Source organism: Nycticebus coucang, chromosome 20 (assembly GCF_027406575.1).
Source record: "Nycticebus coucang isolate mNycCou1 chromosome 20, mNycCou1.pri, whole genome shotgun sequence".
Taxonomy (NCBI): domain Eukaryota; kingdom Metazoa; phylum Chordata; class Mammalia; order Primates; family Lorisidae; genus Nycticebus; species Nycticebus coucang.
This window is the reverse complement of record NC_069799.1, coordinates 15,914,223-15,930,597: the sequence shown is the minus strand read 5'-3', so window position 1 is coordinate 15,930,597 and position 16,375 is coordinate 15,914,223. Positions and strand designations below refer to the sequence as shown.

At 43.0% G+C, this 16,375-nt stretch overlaps 1 protein-coding gene across 1 annotated transcript; it reads left to right on the top strand.

Annotated features, from left to right (window-relative positions):
• The first annotated feature begins 15,499 nt into the window (after positions 1 to 15,499).
• LOC128572882 (transmembrane protein 230-like) lies at positions 15,500 to 16,009 on the top strand. Its single transcript, XM_053573012.1, is given in 1 exon segment — positions 15,500 to 16,009. A coding segment is annotated over 1 exon segment (363 nt). The 5' UTR covers positions 15,500 to 15,618; the 3' UTR covers positions 15,982 to 16,009.
• Positions 16,010 to 16,375: the final 366 nt, after the last annotated feature.

The window sequence follows — 16,375 nt, the reverse complement described above, 5'->3', positions numbered from 1 at the left end:
ATGTGCTCTCTTTCTGTTTTTCGAATGTAGGCATCTAAAGCGATGAATTTTCCTCTCAAAACTGCTTTTGCAGTATCCCACAGGTTTTGGTAGCTTGTGTCTTCATTGTTGTTATGCTCAGGGAAGTTAATGATTTCCTGTTTTATTTCTTCCTGCACCCATCTGTTATTCAACAGAAGATTGTTTAATTTCCATGCCTTTGGGTGGGGTTGAGCATTTTTGTTAGAGTTGAGTTCCACCTTTAGTGCCTTATGATCTGAGAAGATACAAGGTAAAATTTCAATTCTTTTGATTCTGTTGATATTTGTTTTGTGTCCCAGGATATGATCAATTTTGGAGAATGTTCCATGGGGTGATGAGAAGAATGTATATTCTTTATCTTTGGGGTGGAGTGTTCTATATGCGTCTATCAAGCATAGTTGTTCTAGGGTCTCATTTAAATCTCTTATGTCTTTGTTTAATTTCTGTTTAGAGGATCTGTCCAGCTCTGTAAGAGGTGTGTTAAAGTCCCCTGTTATGATGGTATTATCAGATATCATATTGCTCAGACTGAGTAAGGTCTGCTTCAAGAATCTGGGAGCATTTAAATTGGGTGCATAAATATTTAGAATTGAAATGTCTTCTTGTTGTAGTTTTCCCTTGACCAATATAAAGTGACCATCTTTGTCTTTTTTGACTTTAGTTGCTTTAAATCCACATGTATCTGAAAATAAGATTGCAACTCCTCTTTTCTTCTGAATTCCATTTGCCTGAAAAATTGTCTTCCTACCCTTGACTCAGAGCTTTAATTTGTCTTTTGAAGCCAGGTGTGTTTCTTGCAGACAGCAAATGGATGGCTTGTGTTTTTTAATCCAGTCAGCCAATCTATGTCTCTTCAGTGGGGAATTCAAGCCCTTAACATTTATGGAGATAATTGATAAGTGTGGTAGTATTCTATTCGTCTTATTTGGTGAGAGTCCATTGCTTAGTTTTATCTTTTGCATCAGTGTGGAGGTTAGGTTCTGTCCTTTGATTTCTGAGTTCTTACTTTGCTGCTGATCCATTGTGGTGGTCAGTGTGCAGAACAGGTTGAAGTATTTCCTGTAGAGCTGGTCTTGTTGTGGCGAATTTCCTCAATCTTTGTATATCCGTAAATGATTTGATTTCTCCGTCAATTTTGAAGCTTAGCTTAGCAGGGTACAGAATTCTGGGCTGGAAATTCTTCTGTTTAAGTAGATTAAAGGTAGATGACTATTGTCTTCTTGCTTGGAAAGTTTCATTAGAGAAGTCTGCGGTCACTCTGATGGATTTGCCCCTGTAGGTCAACTGGCGCTTACTCCTGGCAGCTTGCAGAATCTTTTCTTTTGTCTTGACTTTGGACAGGTTCATCACAATGTGTCTTGGAGAAGCTCGGTTAGAGTTGAGGCGACCTGGGGTCCGATAGCCCTCTGAAAGCAGTGTATCAGAATCTTTGGTGATGTTTGGGAAATTTTCTTTTATAATATTCTCTAGTATGGCTTCCATTCCTCTGGGGCATTCTTCTTCCCCTTCTGGAATTCCTATAACTCGTATGTTGGAACGCTTCATAAAGTCCCATAATTCTGACAGTGAATGTTCTGCTTTCTCTCTCTTCTTTTCTGCCTCTTTTACTATCTGAGTTATCTCAAAAACTTTGTCTTCTACCTCTGAAATTCTTTCTTCTGCATGGTCTAACCTGTTGCTGATGCTTTCCATTGCATCTTTAAGTTCCCTGATTGACTGTTTCATTTCCTTCAGCTCTGCTATATCCTTTTTATATTCTTCATATCGTTCATCTCTGATTTGATTCTGTTTTTGGATTTCCTTTTGGTTATTTTCCACTTTATTAGCAGTTTCCTTCATTGTTTCCATCATTTCTTTCATTGTTTTCAACATGTGTATTCTAAATTCCCTTTCTGTCATTCCTAACATTTCTGTATAGGTGGAATCCTCTGCAGTAGCTACCTCATGGTCCCTTGGCGGGGTTGTTCTGGACTGGTTCTTCATGTTGCCTGGAGTTTTCTGCTGATTCTTCCTCATGAGTGATTTCTTTTATCTGTTTCCTTGCCCTAATTTTCCTTTCACTTCCTCTTGCTCTTGAAGTTCTCGTGCCTGTGGACTAAGGGTTACAGGACCAGAAGTGTGAGAAGGTTGAAGAGCAAAAAAGGGATGAAAGAAAGGAGGACCGAGTGATAAGAAAAAAAAGAAAGATACAGAAAGGAGAGGGGGTGGGGATAAGGAATATTGACAAAAAGTAGAGAGGCACAGAAAGAGGGAGACAGGGCAATATCGGTGTACAGTAGGGTACTTTGACACAACCTTAAAAAACCCCACCTTCTGGGGGTGGCCTGTGGGGTGGTTCCCTTGAGGTCAGCAGCTCTTTGCTAACCTGATCAGACACAGTACCCCACCTCCACCAAGTAGAGAGGAAAGACAAAAATACTATAAATCAAACCAAAACAAGCAAACAGAAAACTTTACGGGGATAAAATTGGGTGAAAAACCAAGTGATAGCGGTAGAAACACTAGCAAGAATGAAGCTGTAGTTATTAAAAAAGGCAGCAATGGGAAATTATAATTAAACTAGTAAAATTGAGAAAGAAAAAGGGATCTGTATGGAAAAGATTGAAATTAAAAAACAAAAGAACATCAACAACGTCAAAATAAACAAACAAAAAAAACCAACCAAACAAAAAAAAAAAAGAAAAAAATACACAACCAAAACCAAAGCAGTTTGTATATGTTATTGAATATTGTCTGGGCAACTCGTGGTCTTCTGGGTTATGAGATGTTAGTCACAGTTCTGATACGACTGGAGGCTGCTGATTTCTCAAACCTCAGCAGGTAGACACCCTAAATCTCTCTTCGGCCCACTTAAAAGGCACTTTGAATTTGTAAACTTGCTGAGCAGAAGCTTTCTCGCTGGAATCACTGCTGAAGTGGCTATCCACTTACCCAGTGTGCCAAAACCGGTCTCACTCTGCCCCTGAGGGTTAGGGCTGCAAGGCGGCTCAGACCCCACCCTTAGGCTACTTGGTTGCTGGGTTACCAGCTCCCACCCTTTTCTAGCTCTGCGACCCTGAGGGCAGAGCTTGCCAGGGCAGATCCCTGCCAATGGTTCCATGTGACCCACCGCCAAACACTATTAGCTCCATCTGGCTCAGCGGCTCAGACTGGGGCCCTAGACAACGGCCAAAGTTCTCCGCACTCCCGCTCAGGCCTTCCCCAAGGCAGTTCAACTCAGTGCCAAGTCCAAGGACATCAAAACAGTTCACAGGTAAGGCCTTTCTGGTTTGCAGTCTTGCTGCTACTGAACTTACAGTTGTGAGCGGGTTTAGACGGATTGAACACACGTGACCACTTGCCGGTTTTCCACTGTTTTAGTCCTCCTCTTGGGGTCCAGAAGTCTCTCACTGACTCCCTGTATCCTCATAGGAGTGATGATAGGCAGTTCCCAGCAGCCAGAGATACCTGGAGTCCTATCTCCCCAGACTCACGGTGCCCAGATGCAAGGAAGCTGTTACTCGGCTGCCATCTTGCTCCGCCCTGTAGCACCATTTCCTATTCTTTATCAAGGGAGAGAGTCAGGAAGAAGGAGGTTCCACATAACAACCAAAGTGTGAGTTTCTAATTTCTTGGCCTCCAGTGCCCTCCCCTGCTAGCAATTTCTGCTATGGAAATGGGAATATGGGCCCTCTGACCTTTTTCTGGAAAAAAATAAATAAACTCAAGTGTCTTAAATGCATCTTTAAACCCTCATGCTTGATATTGGCCTTCCCTTAGCATCACAGGGGGCCACATAAATGACATCAGCCACACTAATAGAATCTGTTGGCAGGCAGAATCACAGATGATGGTACTTCTTCAAACTGGCCATGGAATCCTACCTGGAAGCCTGGGCTGAGAAACACTTAGCTAAGCATGGCCTCTCAGGCTTTAGTATGCATGCAAGGTATTTCTCAGCATGCGCCCTCTAAGTATTTGATTCACTACTAGCAGCAGTTACTCTATCTTCAAGCAAATAATCAGTTTTATTTCACAATGCCTATTTATGTATTTCCTTAAGATTTTCAGAAAGGGGCTTAGCACCTATAGTTCAAGCAGCTAGGGCACAGCCAGCCACATATACCGGAGATGGTTTGTTCGAATCCAGCCCTCGCCCACCAAACAATGACAATTACACCCCCAAAATAGCCAGGCATTGTTGTGGATGCCAGTAGTCCCAGCTACTTGGGAGACTGAGGCAAGAGAATCACTTAAGCGCAGGAGTTTGAGGTTGCTGTGAGTTGTGATGCCACAGCACTCTATGGAGGCTGACAAAGTGAATTTCTACCTCATAATAGAAAAAATTTCAAGAAGGGTTTTGAGCCATTCTCTATAGTATCAAAATCGCACAACTCCTCATGAAGAAAAATAGTGAGCAGTTAAACCCCATTTCTGTTTTGGTCTAGCTGATGCAAGAAAACATTTGAGTGAGACATGGAGACCTACACATAGAAAGCTTCCACACCGTTTCCCAAGCTCCTTTCCCCTTTCACCACCTCTGGTCAGCCCAGGAACATGAAGTGCTCTTTGCAACATTAGTCAGCCATCTCCTCACATTGCTCTTGAATGAACTGCTTGTTCTTCCACTAACTCTTGCATTGGGACTTTGACGTTTCAGGAGGGAATAGTCAATCTTGGGTTTGGTTAAAAATTTGCAGGTTTTGAGTGAGTTTAAGAAGTGGCTTCTTTAATAATTCCCCTTATTGCTGCTGTTACTTTTTCTGGACTAAAGCAGCACTCAGCTAGACAAAGCAAACACGGCACAGAGTCCCTTCTGCCCAACACTTTCTAACAAAACAAATAACTGTGGTTCAAGGAAGACCACAAATCACAATCTTGAAACAGGACATAGTTTACTGACCGTTTTAAAGTCTCCAGTGGTCAAAGAAGGCAGCAGTGTCTGAGGAAAGACCTGGACTCAGAATTTAGACGTGCAGATTTAGGTATTGCACACATGAGGATGCAGCTAGTGACCTATGTACATTACTGAGAATTAGAGGAACAGAAAAATGAGAATGAGGATGTTTTCAGGTGCACCCAATGCACATTTGTCATCAGGATCAGCTTCTGGCCTTCTAGTCTCGGGATCAGTTTTAGGTCTGAAGATATCAGGATAATTGAAAGACAGAGACACAATGCCTGATTTCTGCCCTATGAAGGTAGTTTGTAAAAATTTACAAGTTGTCCCCCAAAGTCACCATAAACAAGGAAAATTAAAAATTGTAGCTAAATATACCTTCACAAATATTGATTACAAAATTTTAGAAAGAAATGGCAACACATAGAGAATAATTTGTAAATATTTTGTAAATTTTTTTGTGAATAAAAGTAGGTATAGCTGGGTTCAGTGACTCACGACTGTAATCCCAGCACTTCAGAGGCTAAGGTGGGTAGATTGACTGAGCTCACAGGTTGGAGACCAGCCTGAGCCAGAGCGAGACCCCATCTCTGAACAATAGTCGGGTCTTGTGGCAGCACCTGACATCCCAGCTAATTGGGAGGCTGAGGGAAGAGAATCACTTGAGCCTAAGGGTTTGAAATTGCTGTGAGATATGAAGCCATGGCATTTTACCCAAGTCTCACAAAGTGAGACTTGGTCCCCCCTCTCCAAAAAATTGAATGGTTCAACCTCCTACCCTACCCCAGGGATGTCCCACCAGGGAAAGGTAAATGGGCCAACCCCCACCCTTACTACAGATGTCCAACCCAGGAAAGGGAATGTCCCAACCCCCAACTTTCTGACCTTCAACCTCCTCCCTTCACCATTACCCACATGTAGATTTCTTCCTGGTTGGATATCCTACCCGACCTGAGCCCAAGTGGAATAAAGTCAATTTAATTGGAAAAAAAATAGTACATATACCTACAATTTTCCTTTTTCCCTGTGTATGGTGACTGTAGTGGCAAATTTTGGCACACCACAGACTATAACTACTCAAGAAGGGTGACTAAAAATTGGCAGCGGGACCTTTGTAACTTCATCATTTGGGATAGCATGCAATGTGCTGTTCTGAGAGAGGATACCAGGAAGGGTGAAGTCTAGGAGAACACAGATCTTCTCAAGGAGACCCCAAGGATACACTAGTGGGGTCCTCCCCATGGTGACTCAGGTCTTAGGAATTTATAGAACCATAACTTCCTGGGATCCAGAAATTTCTGCTTCTGCGAAATGCTGTAGTCCTATGGGGGCAGGAACAGCTTCTCCAGCTTGATTCAAACTGATCAATGAGAAAGGAACCCATGGGCAGGAACTTTTTGACTGGGGATGAAAAGGAGAAGACAGAACAAATTGGGGAGCATGGCAATTTTGACTTCTTCTAAGCATCCCTCTGCCAGTTGAAATAAAGCCTTTCCTCTTATAAATATGGTGTTTGGGTGCTCTTTCTCCCCATTGGGCCTCCCTGTGTGGATGCCTGGACTGGGCAGAGAAAGGACCCTTTGGCAGGTCTTCAAGAAGTCAAACAATGGGAGGAACTGGAGGGCAGGATTTGATACCTGCACTGGGAGATGTCTAAGGCAAGGTAGGATAGACTTGGGGTGCCCACCATTTGAGGGAAAACTGGGGTCCAATCAACCTGTGGGGCATTAGATTGCAGGCAGGCCTGGTGAGAGGTGTATAATCATGTGTGGATGTGGTGTAACTGAGATGAACTCCAAGGGTGGGGTTGGACCTCCCCTCACTGAGCCTAAGGGAGTGAGAGTTTGTTCTTCTATGGCTAAGTGGCAGTTCCAGTGGGAAATCAAGGATGCTCAGGTTAAGAAAAGAACTGAAATTGTGTACATGTGAGTGCTTGGAGACTGATGGAGATGGGTAACAATAAGTGGGGTTTAGCACCCCTTCTTCACAGGGTGAAATGATTGTGTTAGTGGCCCCTTTTTTTCTGCTCCAACTTCATCCCCTGGCTATTCTCAGAGAAACTGGAAGTTCCAGGTTTTCTGCTTTCCATCTCAGACACAGGTCTAGTCCTTGGCAGTCATGTGGCCATGTAAGACTTAGAGGGAAATGAAAAGACATCAGAAAGGATAACTGTGTTGTGGTTTTGTTACTGGAATTTCTTTTTTTTTTTTTTTATTAAATCATAACTGTATACAATGATATGATTATGGGGCATCATACACTCACTTCATAAACCATTTGATACATTTTTATCACAGTGGTTAACATAGCCTTTCCGGCGTTATCTCAGTTACTGTGCCAAAACATTTACATTCTACATTTACCAAGTTTCGCAAATACCCCTGTAATATGCACCACAGGTGTGATCCCACCGATTCCCCTCCCTCTACCCACCCCCCCCTTTCCCACTTCTCCCTATTGTTAAGTTGTAGCTGGGTTATAGCTTTCATGTGAGAGTCCCAAATTAGTTTCATAGTAGGGCTGTGTACATTGGGTATTTTTTCTTCCATTCTTGGGATACTTTACTAAGAAGAAAATGTTCCAGCTCCATCCATGTAAACATGAAAGAGGTAAAGTCTCCATCTTTCTTTAAGGCTGCATAGTATTCCATGGTATACATATACCACAATTTATTAATCCATTCGTGGATCGATGGGCACTTGGGCTTTTTCCATGACTTAGCTATTATGAATTGGGCTGCAATAAACATTCTGGTACAAATATCTTTGTTATGTTGTGATTTTTGGTCTTCTGGGTATATGCCCAGCAGAGGAATTACAGGATTGAATGGCAGATCTATTTTAGATCTCTGAGTGTTCTCCATATATCTTTCCAAAAGGAATGAATTAATTTGCATTCCCACCAGCAGTGCAGAAGTGTTCCCTTTTCTCTGCATCCACGCCAACATCTCTGGTCTTGAGATTTTGTGATATAGGCTAGTCTCAGTGGAGTTAGATGATATCTCAAAGTAGTTTTGATTTGCATTTCTCTGATGATTAAAGATGATGAGCATTTTTTCATATGTCTGAAGGCCGTACGCCTGTCTTCTTCAGAGAAGTTTCTCTTCAAATCCCTTGCCCAGCCTGCGATGGGATCCCTTGTTTTTTTCTTGCTGATGCGTTTGAGTTCTCTGTGGATTCTGGTTATTAAACCTTTGTCAGAGATATACCCTGCAAATATCTTCTCCCATTCTCAGGGCTGTCTGCTTGCTCTGCTTACTGTGTTCTTAGCTGTGCAGAAGCTTTTTAATTTGATCAAGTCCCAGTAGTGTATTTTTGAAGCTGCTTCAATTGCCCGGGGGGTTCTCCTCATGAAATACTCACCCAGACCAATTTCTTCAAGGGTTTTCCCTGCATTCTCCTCTAGTATTTTTATAGTTTCATGTCTTAAGTTTAAATCTTTAATCCAATGAGAGTCTATCTTAGTTAATGGTGAAAGGTGTGGGTCCAATTTCAGTCTTCTACAGGTTGCCAGCCAGTTCACCCAGCACCATTTGTTAAATAGGGAATCTTTTCCCCACTGAATGTTTTTAATTGGCTTGTTAAAAATCAAATAGCGGTAAGTAGTTGGATTCATCTCTTGGTTCTCTATTCTGTTCCAGATATCTACTTCTCTGTTTTTGTGCCAATACCATGCTGTTTTGATCACTATCGATTTGTAGTAAAGTCTGAGGTCTGGTAGTGTGATTCCTCCTGTTTTGTTTTTATTTCTGAGTAATATCTTGGTTATTCGAGGTTTTTTCTGATTCCATATAAAACGAAGTAATGTTTTTTCAAGATCTTTAAAATATGACAGTGGAGCTTTAATAGGGAGTGCGTTGAAATTATATATTGCTTTGGGTAGTATGGACATTTTGATAATGTTGATTCTTCCTAGCCATGAGCATGGTATGTTTTTCCATTTGTTAACATTTTCAGCTATTTCTTTTCTTAGAGTTTCATAGTTCTCTTTATAGAGATCTTTCACGTCTTTTGTTAGGTAAATTCCCAAATATTTCATCTTCTTTGGCGCTACTGTGAATGGGATAGAGTCCTTAACTGCTTTTTCAATTTGACTGTTGTTGGTGTATAAAAAGGCTACCGATTTATGAATGTTGATTTTGTAACCTGAGACACTGCTGTATTCCTTGATCACTTCTAGGAGTTTTGTAGTAGAGTCCCTAGTGTTTTCCAGATACACAATCATATCATATGCGAAGAGCGAGAGTTTGATCTCTTCTGACCCTATATGGATACCCTTGATCGCCTTTTCTTCCCTAATTGCGGTGGCTAAAACTTCCATTACAATGTTGAAAAGCAATGGAGACAATGGGCAGCCTTGTCTGGTTCCTGATCTGAGTGGAAATGATTCCAATTTAACTCCATTCAATATGATATTGGCTGTGGGTTTGCTGTAGATAGCCTCTATCAGTTTAAGAAAAGTCCCTTCTAGACCAATTTTCTTGAGTGTTCTGATCATGAAGGGATGCTGGATATTATCAAAAGCTTTTTCTGCATCAATTGAGAGAATCATATGGTCTTTGTTTTTTAATTTGTTTATGTGCTGAATTACATTTATAGATTTACGTATATTGAACCAGCCTTGAGACCCTGGGATAAAACCAACTTGGTCATGATGTATAATTTGTTTGATGTGTTGCTGGATTCTGTTTGTTAGGATCTTGTTGAATATTTTTGCATCTATATTCATTAGTGATATTGGTCTATAATTTTCTTTTCTTGTTGGGTCTTTTCCTGGTTTGGGGATCAGGGTGATGTTTGCTTCATAGAACGTGTTGGGTAGTCTTCCTTCTTATTCTACATTTTGGAACAGGTTGAGTAATGTAGGTACTAATTCCTCTTTAAAGGTTTGCTAGAATTCTGACGTGAAACCATCTGGTCCCGGGCTTTTCTTTTTAGGGAGGTTTTGTATAGTTGATGCTATTTCTGAACTTGATATTGGTCTGTTCAACATTTCCACTTGATTCTGGTTAAGTCTTGGAAGGTGGCGTGCTTCCAAGTATCGGTCTATTTCCTTCAGATTTTCATATTTCTGAGAATAAAGTTTCTTGTAATATTCATTAAGGATTTTTTGGATTTCTGATGAGTCTGTGGTTATTTCGTCTTTGTTGTTTCTGATTGATGATATTAGGGATTTTACTCTTTTTTTCCTGATTAGGTTGGCCAGAGGTTTATCTATTTTATTGACCTTTTCAAAAAACCAGCTTTTTGATTTATGGATCTGTTGTATTATTCTTTTGTTTTCAATTTCATTTAATTCTGCTCTAATTTTGGTTATTTCTTTTCTTCTACTGGGTTTGGGGTTGTAATGTTCTTCCTTTTCCAGTTGCGTGAGATGTCCCATTAAGTTGTTAACTTCCTCTCTTTCCGTTCTCTTGAGGAAGGCTTGCAGTGCTATAAATTTCCCTCTTAGAACTGCCTTTGCAGTGTCCCAGAAGTTCTGATAGTTTGTGTCTTCATTGTCATTTTGTTCCAAAAAATTGGTGATTTCTTTCTTAATCTCATCTCTGACCCAGCTAACATTCAGCATAAGGTTATTTAACTTCCATGTTTTTGTATGGGTATGCAGATTCCTGTTGTTACTCAATTCAAGTTTTATTCCATGATGGTCTGAGAAGATGCATGGAATAATTTCTATTCCTTTAAATTTACTGAGGTTAGACTTGTGACCTAAAATGTGATCAATTTTGGAGTAAGTTCCGTGGGCTGATGAGAAGTATGTGTATTCAGTTTTGTTGGGATGAAATGTTCTGTAGATGTCTGCTAAATCTAAATATTTGATGGTTAGGTTTAAATCTAAGATTTCTTTGCTCAGCTTCTTTCTGGAGGATCGATCCAACACTGCCAAGGGAGTGTTGAAATCTCCGATGATTATGGAGCTGGAGGAAATCAAGTTACTCATGTCTGTTAGAGTTTCTCTTATAAATTGAGGTGCATTCTGGTTGGGTGCATAGATATTAATAATTGAGATCTCGTCATATTGAGTATTACCCTTAACAAATATGAGGTGACCATTCTTGTCCTTCCTTACTTTTGATGGTTTAAAGCCTACTGTATCTGCAAATAAAATTGCAACACCTGCTTTTTTCTGATTACCATTTGCCTGAAATATGGATGACCATCCTTTCACCCTGAGTCTGTATTTGTCTTTTAAGTTAAGATGTGACTCTTGTATGCAACAAATATCTGGCTTGAGTTTTTGTATCCAGTCAGCTAACCTATGCCTCTTTAGAGGACAGTTTAAGCCATTGACATTGATGGAGAGTATTGATAAGTCTGGTGGAATTTTGGGTGTCGAGCTTTTCAAAGGTCCAGTGGACATTTTTAATCCTTTCGCCAGTGTGGAAGTTGGAGTTTGATCCGAAGTTTCTGGGTGATTTTACTTTTGTGGTATAGGACTGGGTTGGTCATTGTGGAGGATAGGTCTGAGAACATCCTGAAGAGCTGGTTTACTTATGGCAAATTTTTTCAACATATGAATGTCATTGAAGTATTTAATTTCTCCATCATAGATGAAACTCAATTTAGCTGGATACAAGATCCTGGGTTGAAAGTTTTTTTGCTTTAGGAGATTAAAAGTTGATGACCAGCCTCTTCTTGCTTGAAAAGTTTCAGCAGAGAGATCTGCAGTTATTCTAATATTCTTACCTTTGTACGTTATAGTTTTCTTTCGCCGGGTTGCTTTGAGAATCTTCTCTTTCATGTTAATTTTAGTGAAGCTAATTATGATATGTCTGGGAGATGGCTTATTGGGGTTGAATCGTGCTGGGGTTCTGAAGCTGTCTGCTATCTGAATTTCAGATTCTCTGGGCATGTCTGGAAAATTTTCTTTCATAATTTCATGTAGAAGGGCCTCTGTGCCCTTGGCAGCCACTTCATCGTTCTCCGGAATTCCTATAACCCTTACGTTGTTTTTTTTTCGAATTATCTGAGAGTTCTCTGAGTGAGTGATCCGTTTTTGCTCTCGATTTCTCTTCCTCTTTGAGAGATTGGGAGCGTTCGAAGACTTTATCTTCAATGTCAGAAATCCTTTCTTCTGCTTGCTCCATTCTGTTACTGAGGGATTCTACTGTATTTTTCATATCTTTGAGGGCTGTAAGTTCTTGTTTCAGTGTGTCTAAGTCTTTGGTGGTTTTGTCTTTAAATTCGTTAAATTCTTGAGACAATTTTTGAATTTCTCCTCGAATTCCTAATTCCATTTTATTGATCTTGTCTGCAAACCAAATTCTAAATTCGACTTCTGACATCTCAGCCAGTTGTTTATGAATGGGATCTTCAATCACATCTGCCGTATCTTTTCTTGGGGGGGTTGATCTATTCTGGTTATTCATGTTACCAGAGTTTTTCCGCTGATTCCGCCCCATGATTTACTCCCTTTGGTTTTTCCCCTGGGGTTTTATCGAGGGCCCGTACAGTGTTGTGGCCCGAGAAACTGGGGCCCTGTCTGGTGTGGTGGAGCAAAGTGGTTCTGTCTTGTTTTCAGCTGGTTTCTGTTCGATCCTATTGCAACTTCTACTCTGGCTTGAAGTCTCAGCTGTGTGGAAAAATCAGCAATTAAGTCACCCCACCTGCCCACCTCTGGCCCCAGTTGGAAAAGGAGAATCAAACCTTCCTACAATCGCACACCCAGGGCACGGCCTGAAAAGTCCTCAGTCTATTATTCCAGTTCAAAAGGTCCGAATCAACTGTCTCAATCGGCACTTGTCTCGGGTGGAAGGGTTCAAGAGGTCTCTGGGAACTGGATCACAGGGGCCTGGTTACTCCTCTGACACAGTTCACCCCAGTGCAGCATGGAGTCAGGAGGAGCCACCCAGCAAACAGAGCAGTCTAGGAAGGTTGACGTCTCCTTCCCCACTTTGCCCCTCCATCGGACCCAGTCACTAGTATCTCTGCAGATGGCTAACCCAGTTGCCTGCAGTGAACAGACACTCCAGGGATTTGCACCTGCCTGAATCGCAAGGAAGTCTGCCAGGCCCCCGCAGACTGCCGCTATCTAGCAGGAGGAGATGGGGCCTGATCTTTGAGTGTTTGATGCAGGTGATGGGAAGGAGGTGTTCACTCAGGCTTAGCCCCATCCCTGATGGATGCTGCTAACAGAACAGAACAGAACAGACAACTTTGTGAGGTTCTGTCTCTGTTCCTGTCGTCGCCTACAGAAGATGGACTGTTTTGAGTTCAAACGTCTTTGCTGCTGGAGAATTGCGTCTGAACACCTCTCTGGGTCGTCCCCTTCCTGGAAGCTTCCCGGGTTTGTGAGCCGCGTCACCCGGTGGCCTCCTCTGGTTGCCCAGGGAGACAGGGGGTGTGGCCTCAGAATATCCAGAAGTGAGCGTTCTGCCGTTAAAGATAAAACGGCTGTTGATCTACCTCCAGGGAACTGCTGCTCTGGTGTGGGCACTCAGGCGACCCTTTTCTCCTCTGTCCCGCGCCCCAGAGTCAGCACTGAGCGGCCGCAGTTTGTGCTGGGTTCACACCCCTTAAGAGATCCCCCAAGAATCAGAACTCTTGGGGGATGGGCCCCTAGACCCCGATTGGGAGTGGAGTGGGGAAAGCTAGAGTTTCCTTCAGTTTTACGTAATACTACGGTCCGGGGAGGGCTCCTGCACTGCACCGCAGGGAAGTGCCGCCAAGGCTTGATTTCCCCTCAGCAGAGTGCCCTCTCCTCGCTCACGTATCACAGAGTCAGCGCTGACCTGACGCAGCTCAGGCACTGTGCTCTCCCCTCAAGAAATCACCCAAGGAGCCGAACTCCTGGGGGATATTCCCTCAGACCCCGAGTGAGAGTAGGGGTTCTCAGCTCTCAGCGGGGTGGCCAGAGTCTTATTCAGTCTTGGGCCCGTATGCCCAGGGAGGGTTGCTGTACTGCACCGCAGGGAAGTGCTGCGAGGCGTGACTCCCCCTCAGCCCGGTGCCCTCTCCTCACTCGCGCGCCTCAGTGTCAATGCTGACCAGTCGCAACTCGGGGACTGTCCACTCCCCTTGAGAAATCACCCAAGGATCCGAAGTCCTAGGGGACAGGCCTCCAGACCTCAGTGGGCGGGAGGGGAGCGCCGGGGATTCAGGGTTGCCGGCAAAGGATTCCCAAAGTTTTATTCAGCCCTATGTCCGGCAGGAGAACGCCACGGCACCCCAGTAGGGGAGGTAGGTCCAGTTTTTAGAAGGTCTCTCCCATGGAGTGTCATGGGAGGGCCTTTAATTTCTGCCCGCTTGTTCAATTTTGGGGCTCTTGAGCCGGTCTCATGGGGGAGGGGGACTCCCGTCCGCTTGGTGGTGGATTTTGTACCTTTTGTTTGCGTCCTTGTGATCACAGCTTGCCTCAGCGGTGTTGATGTGCGTTCTTCAGCCTTCTCTCTTGGTGAGGCTCAAGTCCACCAGGATACTTACTAAATTCCTGTCCCTTAAGTCTCCTTCTGGACGGGAGCCTTTGTTGAAAGCTGGCTTCAGTCCGCCATCTTGTCTCCCCCCCGGGCTTGTTACTGGAATTTCTTTTTTCAGTGAGTCCTTGATCTTGGGGATTTGAGAATTGAGAACTCAGGCCACAGATCAGTGATAAAATGGGATTTTGTTGGAGGAAGGGGCATGCAGAGGAAATGGAGAGAGCCAGAGGGAGAGGCCCAAGTCAGAGGTCTCCTGCATGGATCCTTTGTCTTGGGGTAAATAATTGGCCCTAAGAGATATTTTGGCCAGGGCTTGGTAGCCGGAAAATACACCTTTACAAGCTGAATGAGTATTTAACAAGTAAATGAATGCAATCCCACCCCTTGGGCAAAGTTACTAGGTCTTTGCAGTTTTTGTCTAGCGAGGGGATCAGAGTGTGTACTCCCTACTTAGACTGGAGCCATCCAAAACTTTTCAAGCTGCTTTGTTCATGATATTGCGAGAGCTGATAGGGTGTGCCCTGCCAAGGTGCAGCATCTTTGTGCCTAGAGCTAGGAGTCTAATTTCTCAGCTCACCTGAACCAGAAAAATGGGGGTTCCCTGTCTCTTTCCCTGAGTGGGAAAAGCTTGCTATGTTTCATAAAATGTCTCTCATTTGTAAAATGTAATAATTTGGTTGTTTAAATTGTTTGGGGAACTCGGTCTTTGTCAAATTATAAGATTCTTGCTTTTTAAACCTTCTAATTGGGTGGTGCCTGTGGCTCAGTGAGTAGGGTGCTGGCCCCATATACCAAGGGTGGTGAGTTCAAACCCGGCCCCGGCCAAACTGCAACAAAAAAAATAGCCAGGCCTTGTGGTGGGGGGCTGTAGTCCCAGCTACTCAGGAGGCTGAGGCAGGAGAATCGCCTAAGCCCAAGAGTTGGAGGTTGCTGTGAGCTGTGTGATGCCACGGCACTCTGCCAAGGGTGATAAAGTAAGACTCTGTCTCTACAAATAAATAACCTTCTAATTATCAGTGTAGCCAAGCGAATAATTAACTTCATAGAAAACTGTGATCCTGTTTTGTGAAAATGTGTTTTTGACAGCAAGAGACATTAGACAGAAAGCAAAATGGTATTGTGTAAGAAAAGGGTCTTGTGGGGGAACCGGTAAGGCGTGAGTGTGGCAGGGCAGGAAAGAGACTGCGCTCCAGCCGAAAGCAGCCGAGTCCTCGTGGTGGAGCGTTCGCCCACCAGGGCACGGTTGGCCTCTTTCCAGAATCAGTTTTGTTTGTTAGACCTAGTATAGCTGTGTCAGTGTGTTATGATGCCTTCCAGTACCAACCTGGCTACTGGAATCCCCAGTAATAAAGTGAAATACTCAAGGCTCTCCAGCACAGATGATGGCTACATTGACCTTCAGTTTAAGAAAAGCCCTCCTAAGATTCCTTACAAGGCTATTGTACTTGCCACAGTACTGTTTTTGATTGGCGCCTTTCTCATTACCATAGGCTCCCTCCTACTGTTGCGCTACATCAGCAAATAGGGGGCACACTGAGCCATTCGGGTCCTGATCATTGGTATTCTGGTGTTCCTCCCTGGATTTTACCACCTGCACATTGCCTACTATGCATCCAAAGGCTACCGGGGTTACTCCTATGATGACATTCCAGACTTTGATGACTAACACCCACCCACCTCAGCCCTAAGGTGAGGAGTTACAGTGGAACTAGACCTAAATTGGAGATACTGAGCAGAAACTGAAGTTTGTTATGTTTAACAAAACAATGGCCAGATTTTATGGGTCCATCCCAAAGATGTTAACTGAGCTTATTAATTAGCTAATTAGGACATGCTCTGTTTTTCATCTCCTCGCCCTGGCAAAAACTCCTAGCAAGTTTTTCAACAAGAATATGTATCATGGAGCAATGTTAATTATCTGGGTGGGAGGTTATACTGTAGTGGAAAGCATTGCTACCACGACCACTTTAGAGTTGAATGTTTCTTTTAAATAGTCTTCATTGTCAATTTGTTTTTGCAGAAATGGAAGCATGTAGTATGTCTAATTTCTTATTACTAAG